The sequence below is a fragment of the Carettochelys insculpta genome, chromosome 12 (assembly GCF_033958435.1).
Source record: "Carettochelys insculpta isolate YL-2023 chromosome 12, ASM3395843v1, whole genome shotgun sequence".
In the NCBI taxonomy this organism is placed as follows: domain Eukaryota; kingdom Metazoa; phylum Chordata; order Testudines; family Carettochelyidae; genus Carettochelys; species Carettochelys insculpta.
Window position 1 is genome coordinate 42616177 of NC_134148.1, and position 27647 is coordinate 42643823.

The following is a 27647-nucleotide window of genomic DNA, read 5'->3' on the forward strand; positions in this document are numbered from 1 at the left end:
TCATCCCAACATGAAATATAAACACAATTGTAATTTAAACAGATGTTCTGAGTGACAGTGGGTTTGAGACAGGAATGTATAGTTCTAATTATATAGTAGTCCCAGCAACATTCTCCTAATTCAGCCCTGGGCAATACAGGCTTGTTTTAGCAGTCTCTCCACCCATTCTTTTTTTAAGTGGATGGACACACACACACACAGAGGAGAGAAATGTCAGACACTATAAAATGGAGCCACTGGTAGTGAATTAAGAGTCTAACAGTATGCTCAGGTAATGAGAGTTCACTGTATAGTAATTATACCAATTGACTTACAGCTGTTTAATGCTCTTGGGCTATGTCTACACAGCACCATTATTGCAGAATAAGCTATCCTGGAAGAGATTTTCCGGAACAGTTTATTTTGAAACAGTGCATCTGTTCACAAAGCCCAGGCTGCACCACCCCTCCCTTTCGGAAAGAGTATGTAAATTATGGCCATTTGAAAATGCAAATGAGGTACTGCTATGAATATTCAGCATTTCATTTGCACAATGGCAGCCACCCGGCCCATCGAAAGTGCTGATTTCAAGCTATAAATACCTGTGTAGCCGGGATTCCTTCAAAAGGGTGCCCCGATTTCGAAAGCACCCTTCTTCCCAATTTTTTGAAGTCCTCTCAAATTGTGCCACCCCCTCACGTATTACAACTCTCCATTGGGGATGATCTTGGGTCAGGTTCTCCCATTGGGTAAGGTTCTTGACATTGATGCTGCACTTTTTCATGTGTGCCTTCAGCATGTCCTTATATCACTTCCATTGGCCTCCAATGCTCCTCTGTCCTTCCTTCAATTTGGAAAACAGAATCTGTCTTGGGAGGTGCTCATCAGATATCAAACCACGTGACCAGTCTAACCAAGTTGTTGTTGAATGATAATGGCTTCAATGCTGGTTATGTTTAACTCTTCCAGGATGCTAGTTTTCATGTACCTATCCTCCAAAGAGATATTTAGGATTCTCCTGAGGCAGCACTGCTGATATTTTTCAAGTGCCTTTGAATGACGCTTGTATGTTGTACAGGTTTCACATGCATATAGTAGTGTTGGAACAACCACTGCACAGTATACAAGAAGTTTTGTATTGGGGCAGACATCCTAGTTTTTGAAGACCCTTTGTCTCAGGCAGGCAAAAGCAGGGCTTGCACGTCTCAGATGATGCTGGATTTCTGTATCAATGTCGACTTTAATGGAAGGATGACTTCCAAGGTATGGGAAGTGCTCCGCATTTTCCAGCAGTTCTCCACTGAATTCTTTGGAAGGTGCATGGGATTGTCCCATTAGTGAAGGTTGGTGGAGCACCTTGGTCTTTTTGATGTTCAGTGTGAGGCCGAGATTCTTGTATGTTTCAGTGAAGGCACTTAAGATGGTCTGAAGGGTTGTAGGAGAAAGAGCAACAACCATATTATCATCCACCTACTGGAGCTCCATGATCGAGGTTGTGGAGGTCTTGCTTTTAGCATTCCGTCTCCCGAGATTGAAAAGCTTCCCATTCATTCTACAGACAGACAATCTTCACACGCTCTGGAAGCTTGCCATCAATGAGGTGAAGGGTCATGGTGAGGAAAATGCAGAACAGTGATGGGGCAATGACTCAGCCTTGCTTGACTCCTGTTTTGACCTCAAAGGGGTCACTTTGAGATGCGTTGTTGCTCAATACTGTAGCAGTCACGCTGTCTTGAAGCAGCCTTAAAATGCTAATGAATTTTTTGGGGCATCTGATCCTTGAGAGGATGGTCCACAGGGCACTATGACTGACTGAGTTGAATTGTTTGGTCAGGTCAATGAAACTCATGTATAAGGGTTGGTTTTGTTCACAACATTTTTCTTGCAGTTGCCAGGCAGTGAAGATCATGTCCACCGTTCCTTGGAATGGTTGGAAGCCACACTGGGATTCTGGGAGAATTTCTTCTGAGAATGTCGGGAGTTGGTTTGCAAGGATTTGAGCTAAGATTTCCCCTGCTGTTGCCAGGACGGAGATGCCACAATAGTTTCCATAGTCCACCTTGTCACCCTTATTGAAAAGACTGACAATCAGTGCGTTTCCAAAATCTTGTGGCATCTGGTCACTATCTCTGATCTTGAGAATCAGGAGGTGGAGCTGTTTGTGGAGCTCTGACCCACCTTCTTCGCTGACTTTGATGGGGATTCCATTTAGTCCAGTTGCCTTGTTGCGCTTCATCGTTTTGACGGCAGCTTGGACCTCACTCAGGGTAGGAAGTGTTGCAAGATCATCTCTAGGCGGTTGCTGAGGGATTTGGTGGAGGGATTCTAGGGCCACGGTGGACGGGTGGTTCAAGAGCTCATTATAGAGCTCCCTACAGCGAGAAGCAATGGCTTTATCGTCTTTCAAGAGTTGGGCACCATTCTTTGACCCCAGGGGATTGATTCCATGGTTTCTTGGTCCATAAACAGCATTGGTAGCATTGGAGAAACCTCTTGTATTGTTGATGTCTGCGAGATGCTGGAGTTCTCGCCCCTCCTCTGTCTATCACTGGTTTTTCAGAGTCCTTGTTTTACATTGCACTTCGGCCTTGGCCTTGGCATGTGCTTCTCTCTCTTTGTCATGCAGTTGATATCGCTTTGCCAGGCCCTAAAGGCTTTCCTTTTTGCCTCAATCAACCACTCAATTTCCACATCATTCTCACCAAACCAGTCCTTATTCTTCCTGGTCCGGTGGTCAATGGTTTCTCCACAAGCTCCAATGATAGCATTTTTCAGTTGACACCAGTGTTCTTCCACTTCTTCAGGGTGTACGGTTGGCAGCTTCCATTTGTCTTTCAGGTCGCTCGCTGTCTGGGTTGTCCATTAGAATCTGAAAATTACGTGTTCCAAAGTTTGCTGTCCGATTTCGAACACATGCAGGGGAACCCACTGGAGGTGGTTATCCAGTCAGGGGGTTGAGGTGGATTATGTTTAGGGCACCTTTTCTAGCCCCCTCCCCATGTGAGGTGAGCAGAGTGGATCCAAAATGGGGCTGCTCAGTCATGGATGCAGCAGCTGAACTGTTCTACCACCTCAGTCCTCGAAACGGAACAATTGATACATATATCCACAGCCTACATGCTGGTTCATGACTAAAAGCTCCCAGATTTCACAGTCCTGCTCCTGTCTCCGTTCGCCAGTCACTGTAGGTCTTAAATTTAGGAGAGCCATACTCAGAGGAAGGCTCCTGTGCGTGACTTCTTTTAACCTGGGGGGACTGTTGCACTGCAGCCACCACACGGTTCTTGACAGATAGAAAAACTCAGGTCCAACGGCATGAAGCCCACGACAACTGGGAGTCTCCTGTCCGCTGCAGCCTCCATCTGCCTTCTCAGCCATTGCAGCATTACCTTTGCTATCCTCCGCCTGTTCTGCCACTGAGGACTTTTAAGATTGTTCTTTGTCTGGACCCTCCCCCTTGATCTTGAAGCTCTGGGTGACTCTGCTGGGAGCCAGAGACACCCTGTGGCATCACTCTTGGGTTCACTGGAACGCACAAGCCCACTCACCATGACTAGGTGACGATCCGGAGGGTAGGTGCTGTTCCTTGTAGAATGAGATTTACAGAATCTGAAATAAGCTGCCCGCTATTTTGAAATAGCGGTTTTGCTGTGTAGCTGTTGGCAACGTTATTTCGGAACAGCGGCTGTTATTCTGAAATAGCTTTGCTGTGTAGATACACCCTTAACTACAAGAGAGTTAGTCCTGATTTAAAATGCTGTCAGTGACATCACACTCAGGCCCACTGAACTGAGGGCCATGTCTACACTAAGGAGGTAAATGAACATTGATCCCACTGCTTGAGCCACTGGCTGAATAACACTGGAGTCGGCGCCAGTGTGTGCCCTAGTGTAGACAAGGCTTTGGTAGCTTCTGGCACCTTTGCTACCATGTTGATCTGGCCTTGCATCTGCAGGCAGTCGTTTGCACCTGTGCAAATCTGATCTGATACAGTAATCCCTCCAGATATGCGAGGGTTGCATTCCACACAACCATTGCATACCTTGAAATTTGTGTAAGTTGGGGGCTTGGGTGGTTGGTTGGGACGTGGGGGGCGCAAGGGGGGATTATGCCTGGGGTGGGTTAGGGTTGCAGGGGGGTGTGGGAGGTGTGGAGTTGAGCCAGGTTTGTGGCAGTTGGAGCCAGGGCGCAGGGCGGTGGCTGGAGCTGGGGGCCGCAGCAGAGGCTAGAGATGGGGTGCGTAGCGGAGGCTGGAGCCAAGGCATGCAGCGGTGGGTGGAGCACCCCCCAGTGGCACCCCAGGGAAGAGCTGACTGCTGACAGCTCTGTCCCCCTTTGACAGGGGATCTCCTACCCCTGCACCTCGGCGTCTCTCTAAGGTTTACTGAATACAGTATGAATTGGAGGTCAGCTGTGTATGAGTGGTGTCACATACTCTGAGACATTACTATAGTCTTTTACTCTCTCTTGGAAGGATTGCACAGACTTTAATTAAGGCACAGAATGTGTCTAGGGAGTGGAAAGAATTATTATACCCATTTTACAGATGGGGTGCCAAAAACTTGAGTGACATACTGTCTCAGTGGAAAATCTGGGAACAGAACCCAACAATTGACTTGTATTCTCTTCTCTAAGCACACAAAGGCCACGCTGTTTATTTGGGGGGTGACTGTGTATAAAATGACAAAGTGTTGATGCTACAGGATTGCTTGTTATTTGTCGATAAGCATATTGAGGAATATCCCTGACTATTACAGTCATAAGGTGTAGCATTGCACTGAACAGTCTGACCACTCGATGCCAAATCCTTTACAAATTAGTGATGAGCAGAGCCACAGAAACTCAGGAATTTGGTTTGGCTGCCACTACAAAGCTTATCTCAGCCTCTTTGGTCTGGAGCTTAGGCAGGCAGCCTGTGAGAAGGGAGCTCGCAATAACATTTTCAGAACACCCTTTCCAATAAGCCACTTATTGTACAGCAGTAATTAAATAGACATTACTGCAATCAAGGCAACTGTAGTGTTGCCTAAAGTAGCATGATTGGCAGGTTGCAAAACTTATCTCAGGAGCTGTCTGAACAGTGTGGCCATCACTAATGGCAGTTTCCAAACTTCCTGGTGTCATGTTTTCCCTTTTAGTTAAGTGGACTCTAACAAAGAGGTGTTTGTAGCTGAGTAAGTTCAAAGAGTCTTGGCTGGACCATCCGTATTCTTTTGGAGAGTTTCCCATTTATACTCTTCCAGTATTGTAGGTATCACATAGCATTGCACATCATGTGCGGTAAGGTCCCTGAGATTTCCGGCCAGAAACTAAACGCAGCTTCCTTCTGGGATTTGAAACACACTGACGTTTGGCTTCAGCTCCTCTCTGACAGGCCTGCTGCCTCCCAGATTTCCACACTATTTGTTATCAGTGCAGGGGAGAAAGTGACAATTGTTTTACAAGTATCAGAGCAGGAGCCGAGTTAGTTTGTATCTTCAAAAACAACGAGAAGTCCCGGGGCACCTTATAGACGAACAGATATTTTGGAGCATAAGCTTTCGTGGGCAAAGACCCGCTTCATCAGATGCATGAGTTGTGGGGGGTTCAGAGGCGGATTTAAAGAGGGAGTCTCAGTAAAAGGGAGGGCCAGAGCTGACAAGGTCTATTCAGTCAGGGTGGAAATGGCCCATTATCACTAGTATACATCAAAAGAGGAGAAAACAAGTCAGTTCAGTCGGGGGGATGTGGCCCGTTGTCAGAATCTAATGTGGAGATGTGAGCATCCAGAGCAGAGAAACTGCTTTTGAAAGGGGCCAGCCACTCCCAGTCTCTGCTGTTTTACAGGTACTTCCCTATCACAATCCCCCGCCCTTGGCGGAGTCTGGCAGGATTGGGGACACACCAGTGCCTGTAAGAAATTGAAGTGTGCGGTGCTCAGGGCAGAGGGATGGAGTGTGGGGTACAGAGCCAGGCCAGGGTGGCGGGGATGGGTATGTAGAAGTCACAGGGTTGGGGTGCGAGGGGCAGAGGGTAGGGGGCTGAGGAAGGGCTCAGAGTAGGAGGGGTATGAGTGGCAGCTCAGGGCAGGGAGTTGGGCGAGTGCAGAGGGGCAACGGCTCCATTTCAGGGGAGTGCAGGCTGCAGCCACACATAATCGGTCCCTGTGCGTTGCTTCCTGTTTGCTGTCACTGGGGAGTGAGGGGAAAGCGCCGACCCTGCTGCAGGAGAGGAACGCAGGAGGCACGGCCCTTTCCCATCACTCCCTAGTCACAGCCAGCTGGAAGTACCACACAGGGACTGGCATGTGGCTGCAGTCCCCCAGCTCCTGAAGTAGTAGGCTGGCGCTTTGTGGCTGGGGCAGTTAAAGCCCCAGTCCCTTTAACCTGCCTGGCTGCCTGCTGCTGAGTGGGGCAGCCTGCAGGAAGCCAGGAGCCGGGCCGGGAGCGCCCTGCGCCTCAACCTGCAGCCAAGTGCCCCAGCTGGCCGGCTTCCTGCTGCAGCCCCACAGTGGGGTGCACCAGCTTACTGTCCCTCTGTATCAATGGCTCCTGTTATTCCGCCACATCCACAGATTCATGCACTTTACAGTCAGGAGGGCCCATTGGATCATCCCGTCTCCTGTGCGACCAGGAGTCCGAATTTCACCCAGCTGCGTCTGAACGTGCCGAGCGCTTGGCTTCGTCTTCACGGCATCGGGACTTGAGCCCGACAGGATCCAGATGTGACCCTTATGAACGCACACTGGACTCCCCACAGCTAACCGAGCCGGGCGTCAGAACAGACTGGAGCCTCCTGCCTTCCCACAGACATCCTTCCGGACCCCACAGGTTTGGCAGACACTGTCTGAGCAAAAGATAGTGGCAGGATCTGGACCACATTCCCGCTCGAGAGCCTGCCCTGGTGCCATGGCAGAAGCATTCCCCGAGAGGTTTACAGCCATCGCTGCACCCTGCTGAGAACGGACCTCTCATTAGCATGGCAAACATCCAGTTTTCAAAGGACTGTGCTCCGTGGGCTCCCCCAAGAATCTGGGCACGCAAACAGACCCCTGTACACTGTCCTACGCCTTAGTTTACAGACTGGTCATGTGGTTTGGATGTCTGAGCAGCACCTCCCACAACAGAGTTGAAGAAAGGACAGAGGAGCATTGGAGGTCAGAGGAAGTGGTATAAGGACATGCTGAAGACACACATGAAAAACTGCAGCATCGGTGTTGACACTTGAGAGAACCTGGCCCAAGATGGCCCCAGTGGAGAATGATAATCTCCAAGGGGGTAACACAATTTAAGAGGTCCCACCCCAGTGCAGACGAGGACAAGCAGAGAAGAATAAAAGAGCAGCAAAAACTGCCCAGTGCCCCTCCAACAACTACTAACACCTGATTCTTCTGTGGTAAGATTTGCAGCTCCAGAATTGGGCTGATCAGCCATCAACGGACTCACACATAGGAAGGTGGCATGAAGACATCCTACTTGTTATTGAGTGACTGCCAAGAGAGAAAGAGAATCACTAGTTTACATGCACAGGTCTGGAACAGACACCAGACCTGCCATGAAACTCTGGTGCTTTCAACGAACAAGCTCATAGCTATCGAACTAGCTGTCTTTAGTGTACCCGGTTGATGTCCTGCTTCCAGGGCTGCGGCACTTAGACCCAGAACTGAACAGAAGCTCAACAATATTCTCATGTTCGCGAGGCCAGGCCTTACCCCAGGGAACGGGGTCTCAGAACCCACAGACATGAAGAGCAGGAGATGACATTCCATCTGGGCCTTAGCCAAGTCAAATGGAATCTGATGCAACAGGGCAAATCTCCCCCAAAGCCTCTATAAAAGTCATCAGGGGAGTTTATAACATGAAAGTGAAAAAAAATCTGAATAATAACAAAGCTAATTTAGCACCTTGCTAGGAAATTGAATTGTTTTTTGTTTCAGGCACCTAAGGCAGAAGGGAGGGATAGCTCAGTGGTTTGCGAATTGGCCTGCTAAACCCAGGGATGTGAGTTCAATCTGTTAGGGGTCTGGGGCAAATGGATTTAAAAAAAATCTGCCAGCGATGGTGCTAGGTCCTGCTTTGAGCGCAGGGGACTGGACTGGCCAACCTCTAAAGGTCCCTTCCAGCTCTGTGAGACATGCATATCTCCATATTCAGGGCAGCTGGTAGCAGCAGAGCTATGACTACCACAGACTATCATGGCTGCAGGGGGGACAGTGAGGCATATGTCACACTCACATATCACAGAAGGACATTCCAGAGGGGCTGTCCCTTGTGTGATGCTCTGTAAGGTATAGACCCTGGGGAAGGAGGTGGGGCTGCTCTGTCTCCTGGGCACCCTCCTTCTAAGCCACCTCAATGGCCAGGTTCCTTGAAGCCGCTGAAGAGAGGTTCTTTGCGCCCTGGAGCCCAAGGCATCCTTAGGGCTTAACCCCTTTCTGCCTCTCCTTTGGACAGGGAACGGGAGGCACCTGGGTTAAGTCAATGGCCAGCAGCACCGGGAGGTGTTCGCTACTTTTCAACACTGCAGGCAGGAACAGGCAAGCTGCTTCCAGCCATAGGGCAGTAGCGGGGAGACACAGGAAGGAAGAGATGACCCCTCCATAACACAAGCCAGATCCTTTTCCCCACCTCCCTGCAGCTGCAAGCAGTTCCCATCCCTTCCCTCTTGCGCAGTGTTGAAAGGCTGCTGCTGGTCAAACTCCAGTGTGAGCTCCAAAAGAACTCTGTGGAGGGGGACCTGTGACCCTGCATGGCCCCCACATCCTGCCTCAAGACGACACAGCACCAGGAGAGGCAGGTCCACTCCAGGGGCCCAGCCGGGCATGGAGGGTGGAGAGCAGTGGGTGGGGAAGGTCAGGCCAGGTGGGTCAGGCACCCCCATCCCTATGTGAGAGACGTGTATGGGAGTGTGGGTGTACCACTTCTCCAAGGAGAACCTTCAAGATAAGGAGATAAGCAAAGAGAATCCAGGTACACCGTACTTCTTTTTAACAGCGGCTTGAGATGTTAGTTTGAACCTTCATACTGCATCATTCTGATTGATTGCCATTGCACTGGTTTGAATGTAAGTAATTTTACCCAGCATCCCACGTTCAACATCGGGGAATATGGTCACCCTCCAAAAGTCCGTCCTTCCTGCTGAATATTCAGCCGAGAAGGAAATACACACAGCAAGTCGATGAGGATGCAGATGAGGTCTCTGTTTTCCCGTATGAGGACAGCCCAGAGGGTGTCTCCCCGACAGCTGTCAGTCCAAGTGGAGGAAGACCAGCCTGGTAAGGGGAAGAGACACCATCACTGAGAGTGCTCCAAAATGCAGCTGGGGGGGAAAGGTCCTCTCTGCTGCTGAAAACAATAAAATGGTACGCCCCTTGGGAGAGACCATTCTGAGAAGCTAAAGATGAATGATTAAAAAATGTACATGGAACGGGGGGAAATGGACCACCACAGTGCTGGCCAGATTCTGCCCTGCGATTCCAGCCAGGTGGGAAGGCTCGGAGGCTGTGATGGTCTAGCTAAAAGGCTGATGTTATCCCCCCCATTTAAAGCACATGGGACAGCCATGTACCCTTTCACCAAAAGAATCAGAGTGCTCATGTGCTAGCCAGACCACAAGAGGACTGCAGCCAAGGCAGCCTCTTGCAGTAGCAGGGAAAGAGCAAGTCCTGTTAGCTGGTTTTCCAGATCAGCACAATTAGAGCTCTAAATCTTCAGAGCAGATTTTTGCTCTCCTCCCCGCTCCTTTTGGGTTACAGTCAGACTGCAAACGTAATGTCTGCTCCTGGAGCAGTCGCGGGGTCTCTGGCTTCACCTCTTTCCTTAGAGTCAATGAGGAGTACAGAGCCAGAAAGAGGCCTGCTCCTGGGGCAGTGGAGTGCCACCCACAATCAAAGGCACAATCACAGCTCTCTGGTACTGGAGGGTAATGTCGCTGCTGCCCAACCCCTCCATAGTCTCCCCAGCTCTGTTGGCTGGTGCACAGAGGGGCAGGAGATGGGCACTAATTAAAAGGAGTCGGGACCCTTTAGGGATTTTAACTATACCTGGTCCCTGCACAAGGCAGAAGGCTCCTTACACTGATTCACTTGGAATGGAGATTAGTGCAAAGCCTAGGTGATACCTGGTCCATCAACAGTGAAGACAAACAGGGCTTGGGTTTGGGGCATGCAACGGGGCCGCTAAAGCAATTCTGTTAGCTGATGCTTAGCTGGCACTGCAAAGCCGACCCGCCAGCTCTCTTCTGCTGTAATTGATCGAGTCTGTTAGTGCTCTATGTTTGATGATGAACAGTGCCATCTTGCCAGTAACAGGTCATCTGTACAGCTCATTCTAGTGCAGTGGCTAGGGCCTGATTTTGTATTCTTTACGACGGCTGAGGGTGATTTCTAAGGGGCCTTTAATCCCCCCTCCCCCCCGCCCTGCCGATGTCAAATTTTGGTTTTACGTTAGTGAAAAATGTTAAATATCCAAAGGCTCTTCGCTACGCTTTCAAAAGTCACATGACCCGGTAAGTCAAGAAACCACAAATATATTTCGTAGTCAGAACACTGCTTCATCATTTCCTATTGTGTGCCAGCTGGAAAGGACCCCAAAACACAGCGCCAATTTGCCAAAAGTGCAATGTAGATATTTTAAACTTCCTGTTTCTGTCCATTTCCATTAAAAAGAAGTTGGGGAAAATTGTTGACTTTTGGGAGGAGGGAGAAAATCAACAATTTGTGACATTTAGGAATGGGACTATAAGCCTGCCATCCTCTACAAAGCACCAAAATAGCACTGGAACAAGCGCTTGCTCATGGAGGCATTGTTGCAATTCGCTGTCAAAGGGAGCCCTAGCCTTCCTGCAACTGAGATGCTAGACCCATCTAAGGCCAGGTCTTCGTTACCAGAGAAACGTGACCTAAGCTACGCAACTTCAGCTATGAGACCAACATTGCAGAAAGTCGATGTGCCTCAGGTCCAATTTCTGCAGCATCTCCACTGCGGGAGATGGATGGGAGAAAATCTTCTGTCGCCTTCCCTTACTCCTTGTGACTGGTGGAGTACTGGGGTCAGCGTGGGCTCCCTCAGCGGACGACTTAGCAGGTGCATATTAGACCTGTTAAATCAAACCCTGGGAGACTGATCTGTGGAGGGCTGCTCTGCCAGCAAGCGAAGACAATCGCTTAGGCAGGGAGCCTCCTGCGTCAGTGTGCTTCACTTGGGAAGTTGCAGGTGTTAAGACATCCATCACTATCCCCCTGTGTAAAGTGTGCACCCTCGGGCAGAAAGGCCAGCCTGCCAAGCTGCAGGCAGAGGGACAGGTGAGGGTAGATTTGAGACACTTTCACCTACCCTGATCCTGGAATTGACTTCAGGCTGAACCAACTCCTGGATTAACTTCAACTTCTTTAAGGGCTGCGCTCAGGGTACTTCTACATTACGTGGAAGATCGACCCGGCCGAGGGTTGATCTTCTGGTGTTCAGTTTCAGGTGCCTGGTAGGGATGCGTGAAATTGAACTATCGGGGGCAGCAGTCGATCCCTGTCCCCCTCAATCTCATGATTTTCTCCTGCCAACCTCCTTCTGTGAGGGTGGTCAGGTAAGTCAAGTGTAGATAAGTCGATTCCAGCTACGCAATTGCCATAGCTAGAACAGCTCCTCTACCATCGACTTTAATGTCTAGCGTAGACCTGGCCTTAGTTTCGCCAGCCAGAAAAGTCCCCGAGGGGCTGCTTTGCTGTCTGGTCGTGGCTGGAAGGCAGAAGGCCTTGACTACCTGCCTGACATGCAGAAATACCCTCCTACACTTCGGAGGCAGGATGGATGGTGTAATGCCAATGACAGCTAACCCTGAACCCAATTAATTTAGCAGCTTTGCATTCAGTGCAGAGTAGCATTCCCTGTAAGCCCTGGCTTGCCTTAAATTAAGGAAACACATGGGGATGCAAGAGCCCTTCACTGTATCACCTGTCCGGCTGGAAGGCTGCTTTTCCTTTTAGAGCCTCTACTGCCATTGCGAGAAGACGTCATTTTCCGAGAAAAGCCAGGAAAGACAAATGGGTTAATTTGAAACATCTGACAGCAAAGCCGCCGCCGAAGTTTTCTGGGGATTCGGGGGAAGAACTATGCAATCCTTTGCTCAGACTTGACAACACACTCCTGTGAAAAGAAGGAGGCCGAGGTGAACCCTGGAAAGGGTGGTCAGATGAAGAGACCTGACCCTGAACTGCAAGTCTCCTGTGCCTCCTCTGCATGGGAAGGAAAGAATGTGAAGATGGAGAGAGAGGCTGAATCGAGAAGAAAAAAAAACCAAGGAACCCAGGAGAGGAAGAAAAAGCAGACAGGAAGGAAATCAGTTAATCCATAGGCTGCTTGTAGACCTGTTCTCCAATGCTCTCTCCAGGTGACTTTGAGCCTCAGCCAGAGGGCCAGAACATGGAGCATGGTAAACTGGAGAAAACAGACTTGCGTTCTGGTCCCCGGTCTTCTGTGCTTTGAGATGGGGTAATGCCACTTCACTTTCCGGTGCCTCTCTCTCTCTCTCTTCATAGCCCTTATCTATTTACAAGTGGTCTGGGGCAGGGAAAAGCTCTGTGCTCAGCTTCTGGCCCAATGATGCTCTGTTTGTGGTGGAGCCTCTTAGTTAAAACTGGGTGAAATTCTGTAGTTTGGACTTTTGGATGAAAAATGCAGATTCGGCAACACCAAAACCTGTTGCTAATTTGTGCTGATTTTGCCAAATTGGTTTGGTCAAGGAAAAGTACCTAAAATACCCTCAAATCAAAGTGTTTCATTGTGACATTTTCCAAAGGAAACAGCTACATTCAAATGGACTTTCATTTCAAACCTTCCCTTTAGTTTTATATAAAAAAAATTAAATGTAAACAAAGGTTTGAAATCAAAATAAGTGTTTCCTTTATGGCATCCAAGAAACATTTCCTTCAACCCGCAATAATTTTATTTTGTACTTTCTGATTCACTGAAAATTTCAGAACACATTTGGAATTGCTCAAAGCACCACGAAGACTTCCACTGATCCCTTCATGACAGGATGGAAAACGGGATGAAGTTGTGCCTGGCTTGTGTGTGGGCTTACACCAAGATAGATTCCCGCTTGTGTAAATCAGATGTAACACTGGTGAAGACAATGAAGTTCAATGAGGTATTCTGATCTTCACACCTGACTGGGCAACCCGGGCTTCAGACCAGAGCTGTGACTTAACACGAATGCACTTTCCATTCATGGTGGGCCTTTACTAACTTTTTCTTCTGAAACTGAGTGATTGGGCAGCAAAATGGCAAATGGAATTTAATGTGGATAAGTGTAAGGTAATGCACATTGGGAAAAATAACCCTAATTATACATATAATATGATGGGGGCAAATTTAACTACAACAGATCAGGAAAGGGATCTTGGAATTTTAGTGGATAGTTCTCTGAAAACATCCACGCAGTGTGCAGTGGCAGTCAGTAAAGCAAATAAGATGTTAGGAATAATTAAAAAAGGGATAGAAAATAGGACAAAGAATATCTTACTTCCCCTGTATAAAACTATGGTACGCCCACATCTTGAGTACTGCGTGCAGATGTGGTCTCCTCACCTCAAAAAAGATATATTGGTGTTAGAAAAGGTTCAGAAAAGGGCAACTAAAATGATTAAGGGTTTGGAATGGGTCCCATATGAGGAGAGGCTAGAGGGACTGCAACTTTTCAGTCTAGAAAATAGGAGACTGAGGGGCGATATGATAGAGGTATATAAAATGATGAATGGTGTGGAGAAAGTGAATACAGAAAAGTTATTTACTTATTCCCATAATACAAGAACTAGAGGACACCAAATGAAATTAATGGGTAGCAGGTTCAAAGCTAATAAAAGAAAGTTTTTCTTCACACAGCACACAGTCAACCTGTGGAACTCCTTACCAGAGGATGCTGTGAAGGCCAGGACTCTACCAGAGTTTAAAAAAGAGCTCGATAAATATTTGGAGGTTAGGTCCATAGATGGCTATTAGCAAGGGGTAAGGTATGGTGCCTAGCCTTTTGTTGAAGGCAGGAGATGGATGGCGGGAGACAAATCGCTTGATCATTGTCTTCGGTTCACCTCCTCTGGGGCACCAGGCAGTGGCTACTGTCGGCAGACAGGATACTGGGCTGGATGGACCTTTGGTCTGACCCAGTATGGCCATTCTTATGCTCTTGAGTCAAAAAGGCTGAGTTTGCATTTTACTCAAAACTGTATGTGTGCTTAGCAGAGCACAGAGATATACACACCTGTGTGTGTGTTTCCCTGTGTGCTTGGGGTGTGTGGGGGGACAGAACTGTGCATCTGTGTATGCAGGGGAGAGGTATAAGAATTGCTGTGTGCATTGTCTGTGAGGAGAGGCGTGCGTGTGTTTGTGTGTGATGGGGCGGGGGAAGGGTGCATGTATGGAGAGGGGTGTCTGTACCTGGGCTGGGAGCAGAGGAGGGGTGTGCTTCTGACTTCATCCAAGCAGATGCATCCATGCCTAGCGATGGGCCAATGATGCCCCTTTTGGTGCCACAGGAGTCAGCTCCGCCACGTGAAGCTACAGTGACTGTAACTGGCAGAGGACCTGTCCCACGAAGTGGAACTCACCTCCAAAGAATGGCCCACCACCAAGCCTATGCCCAACAGGAGAACTTCATAGTTACACAAGTTCCTAACAATACCCTGCAAATGAAATTCCGCTCTGTTCAACTGAAAACTATACCCAGCGACTTTCCACCAAGTGCAGAAACCACCTCATAGAATCATAGAATCCGAGGGCCAGAAGAGACCTGAGAAGGTCATCGCGTCCAGCCCCCAAAATACTCTGCTGCCACGTGAGCAAGGATTTCCCCCAAATCCCCAGAAAACTTCCCACCATACAGAGCTGGGCTCTGCTCCCCACTCCACCTACGCACCCCCCTGACTTCAGTGGAGTTTCCTAGGTCTCAGTGTGGCCCATTGCTGGGTATTTCTGCTGTCCCAGCACCTTCGAGCATGAGCACAGCTTGCAAGCTGGAGCTTTACCTGGTGTGGTGGTAGTTCAGCCCTTGCTACTGTGCAAAATGATAGGACACGAGTCTATGAGTTTTGATGGCTGACTGCTCTTTGTTCCATCCACACGGTCAATGGGAATTTACTGATTTCTTTTAGAATGCAGGCAAACTCCATTGGTCCTGACCAAAAATAAACATCGACTACATATTTGAGTGAGTTTGTGCCTTGGTCTGTCTGAGTGTCCATCTGTCTCTTGGTGAGTCCATTTGTTCAAGAACACCTCCTGAATGGTCAGAGCTAGGACCACCAAATTCGGCACACAGCTTCCTCTTCCCACAACTTCAAGCAAGGTCAGGGTTGGGTCGTGCCAGGACAATGGGATGTGGGTGCAATGAGTGTTTCTCATGAAGTGGAAAGCGGGCAGGGGGATCTTGTAGCGGAGACAGTTGTACTCCAGACTGACCAGAGGAGGACAGCAAGCCAAAGTGTCCTCAACAGCTCAGAGAGCCACAGAGAAGCCATCAGCTGGGCAGCATGGCGCCCAATGAGCTGGTGAGCCCCAGGGAACAGCTGTCAGCCTCCCCCCCCTCCCAGAGCCCCCCCCATTCCTCCCGACCCCCCACCCTGATTCCTGCACCCCAACCTCAGCCCTCACCTTGTTCCCTGACTCCTGCACAGCCAACAAGCCCAGCCTCCTGTCCTGAGCTCCTCACACCTCCAAGCCCCTCCCCTGACTCCTGCGACCCTCTGCCCCGAAGGACTCCAGCAATGGTGGGAAACCTTCTGGTGACAGGCATTTACACAAGCACACAAATCAGTGTAGCTATAACCGTGCATAGATATCTGGGGACGTAATGTTTGAAATTCTCCTCAAAGTCAAAAGCAGCATCAAAATATGTAGAAACCAGTGTGGCTGCCAAAATCCTCAGATTCCGCAATTTAGTATTTGGCAGCAGAGTTTTTCGAGTGCTGTGACAGCCATCGCTCCTCGACGGTCTTGCATTTCTAGCGCTGTCACTCTCTTTCCTGGCACTCCTTCGCCTGTCAGCAAATCTCATGGAGCCTGTCGGAGGCTGTTGCTCAGGAACAAATGCCGGGTTTCCGCCTCGCCCCCAAGCTGTGGTTTCACTTTATTGTTTCCATTTCATCTGCCTCCTGCCAGGTCCTGATCCAGTGGAACTGGCTGAGGTTCCACACCATTATTATCAATCAATCACATATGAAGCTTCCTCCACAGTGTACATCTGTCGCTTTATACTATAGCCATTTTGTTTGGCCCCTGATTTGCATTTTAACCAGAGTGACTCATGGTGGTTTTTTTTTTTTCAATAAAATACTTTTGCCTATTTCTCTTCCCTCAGGCTAGCCATTGCTATTCATGCATAGACATACACAGAAACGTAAACTGGAGGCTGGCTTCAGGAACATAGAGCAGCTTTAGTGAACCTTTAGAGGCGTGGGGTGAAAATTCTGTTGTGATGCTATAGGGCAGGGGGTGACCAACCCACAGCTCTCTGAGCCATTAAATATGGCTCCTCAGAGCTGCAACCCAGAAGTGCTCTCTGCTGCTCTGCGCACTCACCCTAATGCTTGGTGGGAGAAGCACATGGCGGCAGCAACGGTGGCTCTGGTGAATTGCCAGCATCGAGTTAGAGCAGGGGTGGGCCTGGGGGTTCCTGACTCTGGGGAAGGGGTGAGGGAGGGGTTATAGCTGGGATATGGGGTGTTTTGTTCTGGAGGAGGCAGGGGGGTTGCATTATAGTGGGGGGGGCTGGGTTTCTGCCACCCCCACATAACTCAAATTTTCATGCAGGTTGAGGAGTGCAGCCTGGTTCCCATCTCCCCTGGGCTTGCAGGAGCCAGGAAACTGTCCAGCCCACCTGGGCTGCCATGTTTCCTGATCCCAGAGTGGCAGGGAGCCAGGAACTGGGCGCCCATCGACGCTGGCAACTCTTCTCATTTTGGTGGAGTACCAGCATCGATGGGAGTCAGCTCGGAGATTGATTTGTTAGATCTACACCAGACACGCTAAATTGATGACTGGTGGATCGATTATGGCAGTTGACCCCTTAATGGGGCAGGTAACTGTCACTCCTGAAGGACAGGTGAGTGTGGAGAAATCGTGTGGCCATTATGTGAGCACGAAAAGGGCCAACTGAATGACTTTGCCACAGTCCCAGCTAGATTTTAAAATGAAAATCTGGCCAGCTACATTTGCCAGTTTGGTAAGTGCTGTAGCCTATATTGGACTGAATTTACTGAGTCCCGGAAACCCCATCCGACTAATTTTAGCACTCGATTCTTTCTAGCTCTAACCCTGGCTTTGGACAGTATCTCTCACCACAGGGCCCCGCGTTATTCCTAACCAGTCAGCAGTTTATTAATTAATCAAGAACCACATAAATACATAATTAAGAGTTCATTGACCAAGCCCAGAGACAACCGAAGTTCAAGGCCTGTACTGAGATAGAACCAACGGGTAAGAAACCAAACTTCCTCGGGGTCTGAGCTCAGGGCCTGCTGCTGACCTAATCTCCAGGCAGCCTCAGCACTGCAGGTGGCCTGGCTCTGCAGCAGGCAGTCTGGGTGGCCATGCTTCCTGATCAGCTGTAGGAGCCAGCAACATGACGCCTGCTGCTCCTGCCTGGACCAAGCCTTGCCTCTGTCCTTTGCCTGCTATGAACGCCTAAGATCCTGCTCACTGCAGTTCTTCATCTTCACTTGGACCTTTAGCTTTGGCTTCCGACTACTGATGCCGAGCACCCCTGCTCCAACTGCTAGACAAGACTGACCTGATCCCAGCTGATGGACATCAGTCCACGCCTGTGGAATGAGCTCCCCCAGGAACTAAGAATCATTCCAAACCACACTCCTCCTGCTCCAAGCAAAAATGCATTTCTCTCACCCTTCCATCTCCAAAGCACACAGACAGTGGGTTATTTAACACACACACACACACACACACACACAAGGCCCTTCTTTGCACATGCTTCTTGCTCCGGGGAGAGGGCAGGAGAACAAACCCCATGGGATGGTGTCAGTCCCCTTGCTTACTGCATCAGCAGAAGGCAGTCAGATACCCAGGGGACAAGCATGGCATAGAAAGATCTATGGACAAGAAGTGTGAGAGAGGTGTATTTTATGATTCTAAAATAAAATCTAGGAATTTTGTGACTGTCTCCAGTGGGGATGAGCTTAATACAGAAAACAGATATTTCACCCTAGTTTTAGTCCAGCGCGTACCCTGCAAAGCATCTGGCAAGGCTTAGGCTACGTACAGAAACTCCAATACATAAGTGTCTTACTTCAGGGCATTATAACCAGATGTCTAGTCGTTTTATACGCAACAGCACCTGGCGTGCATAGTGGTACACACAACAGTGACTGAGAGATGCGATCAGAAGCAGTCAGAGATGTAATTGCTGGTAGTGTATCATGTGGATGTAAATCAGGATTGAAGACTTTAATCATGGTGAAAGATCAGCATTGCCAGAGATGTACTCCATTAGCAGGCAGAAATTACTGCTGTAGACTGCCAGAGATTGATTATGGCAGTAACTTTTATTAGACTTGCTGGCTTACCTACAGCAGGAGATCAGATGGGATAAATATACCATGTATTGTGATTCATACTCAGCTTTGGCTGCATTACAGCTAGTCATGATGAGAAAGATTTGGATTTTGGACACTTTAATCATCAGGGAATTTGGATCCAAGTCTAACTCAAGGCTGTATGATCTAATGCGCATGTAAATCCTAGAGTGGCATTTTGAATCAAGATAGAAAAGACACTATTCACATGTTGAACCAGCATTCCATAGGAAGGTGTTGTGCAAAGAAAATGTTACTATCACATGGCCAGTTTTGTGTATTAGCAGGAGTGTTGTAAATGAAACACAGTAAGTATTTGTCCAGTCTGCTCCATGCTCTTTAGGCCTCATATGGAGTATTGTGTCCTGTTCTGGGTAACACATTTCAGGAAAGACATGGAGAACTTGGAGCAAAGAACAATAAAAACAATTAAGGGTCTAGAAAACATGGCGTATGAAAGAAGATTGAAAAAATATTAGGTTTGTTTAGAGAAGACCAAGACAGCGCATGATAGCAGCTTACAAGTATCTAAAAGAGTGTTACAAGAAGGAGGCAGAAAAAATGATGATAGGACAAAGCACAATGGGCTTAAACTGAAGCAAGGGAGGCTCAGGTTGGACATGAGGGAAAATTTCCTGACACGATAGCTAAGCACTGGACGAAATTGCCGAGGGAGGTTGTGGAATCTCCACCACTGGAGATTCTGAAGAGCAGGCTAGACAAACATCTGTCAGGGATGATCTAGATGGTGTTTGGTCCTGCCATGAGTGCAGGAGACTGGACTTGTCGACCTCTCAAGGTTCCTTTCACTTCCGTTGTTCTATGATTATTCAGCATATCTATCATAGAATAACATCCGGTGCAGACTTAGCAGGTTCTTTAGCTGTGCTGCTGTTCCCTGGGCGCCACGGAGTTTGAAGAGTGAAGTGTTAATTCTTAATACCCAGAAATAGCTGGCAACCCTCATTTCTTTGTTCATTTGTTTTCATTGGTTTTTGCTGGCAGACAGACATGCTCTTGAAATATGCCATCTGAAATGGTAGCCACCAAAATCCTGCAATACAAGCACTGGCCACCTCAGCTGGAAACCACAGTTCTCCACCCATTGCTACCATGATGGAAGCGAATTTCCTGTGTCTTTCCAAAATAGAAAAAAAGGAAGTGGCCAAAAGGTGGAAGAGAGGCTGACAGGCATCATGGGAAGGATGCAGGATCTCCTCATTATAGCAACTCACCGCTCCAGTTAACGACCAGGGGAGCTGGGACGCACAGCACTTCCGAACATCAGGCGGCTTACTGGATGTCCCAGTTAGGACTTGGTGCTTACATTTGCAAAGGTGATTTTGCCTGGGTTGAGATGCCTGAAAGGGGAATGGTTTGTAGGAAGTGGAGAATGTCCACCCTCTGAAAACTACACCCCCCCGGAGGTCTCAAGTTTGGTGTATGCTTGCACACATTCCCCCAAGAGTCATCTGTGAAAATTTAGGTCCAGGTGTATTTTTGGGGATGCTGGTAGTCTCATGGAAGAAGTAGGGAAGTGCCTAGGTGTGAAAGACAGGCACCCACGTTTGAAATGCTCAGCCGAGAGTTTTAAGGTGACATGGCATCTTTAAATACTGGTACGCTTCTTTTCTCTCCACAACGGTGACATAATAGCGCTACCATTCTCCTTTCCAACCAGACCTAAATGCAGGCTCTCCCAGGAACCGTCAATGTTAGCCTGTCCATCTGTGTTCTGTGAATCTCTCAGTCCAATCTCCTCCTGTAGGTGAGGGAAACCCAGTCAGAGCTGGGAGCTCTGGAGTGATGAGTCACGACCCAGAGCTCTGATCCAGCCCTGTATTCCTATGCCTGGTCTGTCCCGCCCAGGGAGTCATCCTTTGCTATTTACAAGTCCCCTCAGGCCCCCAGCTTTTAAGTCTGTAACTGAAACAGTATATGGTACGATCTGGGGAAAAAACACGCCACCCCTTTAGTTTTAGGGCCTCAATCCAGCCATAGACTCGTCATTCACCACAGGACAGCCTGTTTGGGCAGATCACTAACCCAAAATTAAACAGAAAAGAAACTGCTTCTAACTATGTTAAGGCTGTGATGACAAAAGCCGGGGAATCCAAGGTTAAATCAGAACCTCTCATTAGCTCACAAGTCAAAAGCCACTAAGCCATATTATAGGAGGGCGAGAGAATGGCTGAACATGCGATTAGCAGTGGGGGAGGCATATAAGCCTCTCCAGCAACTCAAAGTCATGGGATGACTACACTGCCGGGGAGAACGTGTGCCCTAGTAATAGCAGACCAGTCATTCCCCACAGAAGAACTTTTCTGCTGGTTGATTTCAGGAGTTTTTCTACTTACGTAAATATCTTAATAATCAGACCAATCCTCCCAGACAAAGGCATCAAAACTCAACATTAACATGGCAGAAGTGTGCACAAAGGCATTGTCACACACAGAAAGGACTGAGAATTTAGACCCAAAGCCTCAGATCTTTATCTAGTCATTAGACACCTCTCCCTTCCACCCCACAAACGTCCTGTTCGTAGCACTGGCTGCCCTACCTCATACAAACACATCTACTTCTCCTATTGGGTGTGGGCACCTTCAGAATGCATCAGTGAGGGCAGTGCCCAGGAAAACAGTTACACAGCATAGATGGATGCCAAGTCCCAGAAAGGGAACAGAGTGTCTGAGCCAGTCCAGCTGTGGACTAGCTCGGCTCTGGTTATGGCTGGATCACTTTGTGTTTGAACATTTATAATAGCCCACATCCAAAAACCCACATGCCGAAAAGGATTGTCTTGAAGTCTGCCGTGCCTCACGGTGGTGCCAGATAGCGTTAGGGGACGGATTTGGTACCATTAGAACAAGGGCTTTTAAGATACCGCGCTCTCACCCCATAAAAAGAGACTTCTCCAAAATCATCCTCTCTTTCTTTTACTGAGTTTAGTTTTTCTGCTTACACCAGAGACATAAATGATAACTCTGACCCTCTCCAATCTGATCTCTGCTACTGCACGTCCCCCTTCTGGCTTATTGAAAACATGACTCAGAGCTGAGTGTATAACTCACCCTTGGTGTGTACTACTGTGAAACACCTAAAGGAGTAAGATGTGCATATGCAGCAAGATTAAGTCTTTGTTGAAGCAGGAATCATAGGACTGGAAGGAACTTTAAGGGGTCATCTAGGCTGGTCCACTTTGCTGACCCAAAGTAACCCAGCCTACTTTGGGTATTTGGGTGGAAATCAGATAAAACATAATGGTTCTGGCCAAAATCTGGCTGTTTTGCTTCGAGTTTTGCTCCAAGTCCCAAACTCTGAACTTCAAAGAGAACCCCAGTGGCATGAACCCACCTGATGTGAGGTCGAAGTTAACGTTCACGAGAATGGAACCCAACCTGTGCCACACAGCTTTAATATTGGAGCTAGGCACAAATGACAGCCAACAGCAGGGCCTTTAAACTTCACCCCCCACATCAGTTTCCATGGGAGGGAAACAAGCTGTTTCTCTGACTGAGCCTGTCATAGGAATTGCACTTGAAGCATCTTGGATGGAAGGTGCTATGGAAGGTCAACAATCTCCCCAAGCTTTAACAGCAGCCTTCTGTCATGTGGAGAGGATCTTATTATTGATCCCATTTCACAGAGCGGGAAAACGGTGGCTCAGAAGAGCTCAGGGATGGCACAGAATGGGACTGTGCAAAACTAGGAACAGCTCCTCCAACTCCTGGCCCTGGGTTTGAGCCCTTCTCTCCCATGCACACCTTTCTAGTACATGGAGACCAAGTACATAGTTATCCTGAGCGAATGCCTTCTCTTCAAGGCGCACTGCCTGATCTCAGGCAGAGCAGTGCAACCCTGAATCCTGTGGCCTTCCTCTGGGTTACATCAGGCTGGGAGAGAGCAGACTTGGCCTTGTGGTTCCTCTCAGCACAGAAAGCCCCAAAGCTCCTTCTCAGAGGCAATGCCTGGAGCAGGATGGAGCAAACAGACAGCGTTTTGCAGCAGGGTTTGGGAGACTGACACGTTTGCAGACTATACTGATGAGAGGCGCTCACTTACCATTTCTTCCCAGCGATTTCATGCTGCTGCACAGTGTAACCAAAGTAGGCTTCTTTCGAGCCTGGTATGATTCGCGGCCTTCTCGTGTCAATATTGAAGGTGTCACAGAATCCTGAGGTGAAAACAAACAAACCAACAAACCAGATCTGGTCAGTTCAGGTCCAGGGTAGGGAGAAGGAGTTTGTTTCCTTAGTGACCTAATTATTACCCAACACATGTACTTCAGGCACATCACTCCTTACAGTGTTGGAAGGGAAAAATCTCCTTCTCACGTGTATTGATGGGGAGCTGCACCTCCTGGTTTCTCTTAGGAGTCAAGAAACCAACCAGGAAAACTGCTGCCAGGTGATTCGAGCTTTACCAACCCCCCGACCCCCTGCCCCACCCTGTGCAGCACTCTGCTGAGTGCTCATTTTTTCAGCTGTCCACCTCCATTTTAGCACCTCCCCAGACGCCCGGCTCTCTGCTGACTGCTGTGTGGACTTGCCTGGTGTGGCCAAGCTGTTGACGCCAAGGAGGAATCGGATCTTAGGAGTGAGATGATACCAGGAAGGAGAGTGAACCCCCAGGCACTGCACTTCCCTTATTCATCTGCGGCACATTTATTTCTGCTGCACACAGCCCTGTTCTGTCACCTCACTCGGCACAGAAAAGGTCTGTACCCCATGTTGTGGAATTTCACATCTCTTCCTCACATTGATTATAGGACAACTGCTCCTGCCAGCCTCCTACAACTTACTGAGAGCATTGGCAAGTCCCAAATCATATACCAGGGAAAGACTCGGAGCTCCCAGCATCAGACCCTGGGAGAGGCCGAGCATGCTCACTCCCTCTGAAGCTAGTGAAAGGAGAGGGTGCTTTGCACTGCCTGGGCATTCACGGCTCAGCCTCATTACTAGTCAACTCCCCTGATGCAGAAGGGCGAACACAAGCGGGGAGCCTTTGTTAGAAGCACAGGCCCAAGTTCAATCCTTGAGCCTGGCTCCCCAGAAGGCAAATGTGTCAATAGTCTGCCGGCCAACCTGGAGCTGAACTATTTTTAAAACGCTTGTTTAGGGTTTAGAGGTCACAGCTGCAGAAGTCTGGCAGAAGACGTCTGTTTCTGCTCTTCAGCCCATCCAGCGCCTGCAAAGAGGTATAATAAGAGTGCTGATGCCTTTTGAAGGAATTCCTTATCTGCAAGCCAGTCACCCTCTGTCCCAACTAAGACAGGATAGGAAACAGGTTTAGCCTAGGCCCTACAAGAGCAAGTCACCCTGGAGAAGCCCAGCTGACAAGCCAGGGATTAGGAGAAACAAAAGAAAGATCTTGGAAATTCTAGCACACCCACCCTTGTGAACACTGGACAGTATGCTGACAGACTGGACTCCTATCTTTCAGGGAGGCTAGATGACCTCCTTGATAATGTCTGAACTCTACAGAGTGATTAATGGGGTTTATTTTCATAATACCCCTGTCATGCAGAGAAGTACTAGCCCCGCTATGTAGCTGGGGAACAGAGATGGGATGGATTAAGTGAGTTGCCCAAGATTTTAGAAGTAGTCTGTGGTTGAGCCAGGCACTAGTGGTCATCTCCTGAATCCTAAACCTGTGCTCTCTCCCCCTAGCCAACCATTCCCAAAGGGTCTGTCAGAAGGGCAGCTTGGTTGACTGAATTCACTCTTACTCTGAGGGTTCGTCTACACGGCAAAGTGATTCTGGAGTTATTTCAAAACAAGCTATTCCTGAATAATGAATCTACACCACAGGGAAGCCCCGGAATAAGCAAACCTTATTCCAAAATAGTGAGTCTACACACACAGAACCTATTTTGAAATAGAGCCGTTGGACACACAATGGCTTATTTTGGAATGGGCTCTATTCCCTGGCTACACAGCCCCTGTTTTGTACAATAAGGTTGACCTATTTCAAAATAAGCCATCCTCTCTTTGGAAATTATTTCGAAATAGCAGTTGCGTTGTGTAGACGCTAGTGAAGTTATTTCAAAACAGCAGCCGTTCTTCTGAAATAACTCTGCTGTGCAGACCTACCCTGAGAGTGGAGGCTGCCGTAGATGCAGGGAAAGGAGGCCAGTGTTCTGGAAGCTCTCCAGTCGAATAGAGAGCGGTGTTGATGGACTCTAAAGTGGGCTCTCTCCCAGGTGAAAGATGTTCTGCCATGGAGACTGGCAGCAAGAAAAAGATGTGATCTTTCAGGCCCATGCATTTCTTTAAGAAGTACATCCATTAAATACAAGCTTCAAGCTGCATTAAACCTGCTGACTTCGTTAAGGGAAGTTGTTCTTTCACAGCAGAGCTGGTTTTGAATCGAACCTCCCCTGCTGTGGAGAAGCTCAGGACTGGAGCTAATTTCTGTTCCCCGAGTAGCTTTGCGTCTCACACAAGTATCTCAGCTTCCCTGCCAGTCACCTGTGCAGAGAAAGCTGGTCAATAGGTGCACAATGCCCCTTTGCTCACAGACCCAAGAGCCGGGTAGCCAACCTAGGCATAAGATAATTTCTTCCTCCTCCTTATTCCCCGTGCAGGCATTTGGTCCAAGCGCCCCCAACCATTGTTAACATCACCAAGAACTGCTATGGTACGCTGCAGACATCCCACCAAGTTTGTAACTCACTCAACCAAAGAGAGTAAAAATAATTCGCAATGGTCCCTGAATTCTCCCTCAGAACTTAGACGGTCAAAGAAAGGCAAGGTCATAATACAACAACACCACATGTATTTTTGTGTCAGTGGTATTTTGTGGTCACTAAAATAAACCAAAACACTGAATTCTGTGTGTGTTATAAGGTTTTCTTTAGGAACACATTTTGTTGCTGCATATGAGCTCAAAAGACAAGTGGAATGTAAACAGAAGGAAAGCAGACTGCCAATGGGCTGTGAAATTTCTTCTCTCTTACAGTGTCCAGACTGTAAAAAGGAATGATGAAATACATCTTGATCTACTTCAAGTATTTTAATTGTTCTAAATGACATGAAGGAGTCTGGTTTTTATTTGTGCTGTATCAGGGTATCCACAACGTAGTCCCCTGTGCAGAAAGCGTGAATAATGTGTTTGAGGCTCACACTGGTAAACTCAGGGGTGTTTTTTGTCAAAGAATTTTGGGGCCAGGCCCAGATATAAATGTAAATGGTCCTTCTTTCCTGTGTAAATCCAGGGTGGAATGTGCAATGATTGCAGAGAAATCTAATTCCTGACATTTGCTGATTCTCTCTTAGCTGTGCACACCCATTATTTTCCCCTGGGATCTACAGGCTGTTTAAAAGTAAACAAAACAAAACAAAAAATCTCTTGATTATGTCATTTGCAAAGACATATTAGCATCATTAATGTTTAACAACAACGTATGGGTTTTTTTGAGTAACATAAATGCTTAACTTTCTGATCACAGTCAGCTGCTCTCCAAAGGCTTTCCCCAACAACTCTAAACCAGCATGTCTTCAAGAGAGACACGCCAACACTGGAGGTGCTACAGGGAAAAAATTAAAAACTGGGCATTACATAAAGAACCAGATCAAATCTTTCCTCTCCCTTTCCACATTTACTCTTCTTTTGTGTTCTGTGGGTGGGCAGATCAGGAGGGCAATGATGCTAGCCAAAAGAGTTAAAAAAAAACCCACAAGATGCAAGTTTGAAATGTTTGAAGTCAGTACTATAGGTTTTGCTAGATCTTCTCAGGGGGCTGGACTGTCAAGGATCAGCGGGGTGAACATGCCAGCATTACTGATCTACAGGTTTGCCCCTGTTTAAAACTGAAGCTCCCATTGGTATATATCACTCAAACCTGGCTGGATAATATTGCAAGGGCAGTTTTCTTGCCTCCAACAAATCTCAGTTGGTAAATCAGTTTCCAACAATAGCATGGTCCATACTGGCAAAGTCTCCTTATTAGCTAACCTGAGTTCCGCTCATTGAGGGTATTCAGATTAGCCTGTGTCCTTGGAGTCAGGCCCACGGCTTTGGAGGTACAAGCATTTAAGCATTGGCCAAGAGAACTACTGGGTTACTGGAGACACTGGGGGAGCTTTGGACCTCACCCTGTGCTCCAGATTTACATTGTCTAGGGTGAAAACCAGGGAGGAGGTACTGGTCCAGAGTGAATACAGATGGGCAATACCACCCATGAGAAGGGCGTGATGCTGGCTTCTCAAAGCGGTGCTGGCTCTATCTAATCATTCCTGCTTCTCCTTTTAGAAGAAAAGACTACCCATAATGAGAGAACTCTCACAGTATTCTCTCAGATTGCCTTGACCTTTTATCTGCCTGGCTATGGAGTTCAGTAAACAGACTACATGAGTGGGGAGGGCTGATGACCTAGCAATGAATGAAAAAGTCAATATCCAAGCTAATATTATTAGAGCTATTTGTTGTCCATGATAATCAAATCATAAGATGCTGCTGACCTGCCTGCAGGCCCTGGGAGGACTGGGCGAATGGGCTTATTTCTATATTTTGTCAAGACAGCCGCTAAATGTTGTGCTTAACAGTTGTTCTTGTTCCTGGAGGGAACGCTCATCTTGCCCTTTCTTGTTCAATGCCTGTGTGAGGCGGTTAGCTGCAGATCTGAAGGTATGGGATTGGGAAGTCTTCCAGATATGCATGGCATTCACCCTCCTGTTCTTTGCTCAGATCGGCTGCTAAGAGAGTTTTGCTGCCTATTTATCCAAATACATTTGCGTCCTGACTTGTGTATGAACACATCAATCCCCGACATGTATGTGCACTGCTCACCTCTAGAGGTTTTGTTTAAAACACAATCCTCACATCTCAGCTTCTTCTCCTTATCTCAAGCTTGCACCATCTGTATCTGTCAGAGGCAGCGCTAAGGCCCTCCTGCTTCCCACCTTCTTTGACACAATCCATCCTGTGTTTCCTGTGCTTTCCTACCATTCTCCTAACATCCTATCTCCACTAGGTCCCTTTCACTCATTTTCTGTACATGTTCAAACCAGCTAATTCGTGGTTCCTAGATTTTGTCATCCACTTTGCAGACTTGGACCTCCTTCCTAATGCTAATAACAACAAAAAATTCAAAAATAAACTGCAAAGAGAA

The 27647-nt window shown here is 48.0% G+C and overlaps 1 protein-coding gene across 1 annotated transcript in view; it reads right to left on the minus strand.

Annotated features, from left to right (window-relative positions):
- The window catches only part of ITGA11 (integrin subunit alpha 11), a 147518-nt gene that overhangs the window by 99061 nt on the left and 20810 nt on the right, over positions 1 to 27647 (minus strand). The window contains exon 2 of the mRNA XM_075007012.1: positions 22598 to 22709. Coding sequence (XP_074863113.1) covers positions 22598 to 22709 — 112 coding nt within the window. The remainder of the gene's footprint in view (positions 1 to 22597; positions 22710 to 27647) is intronic.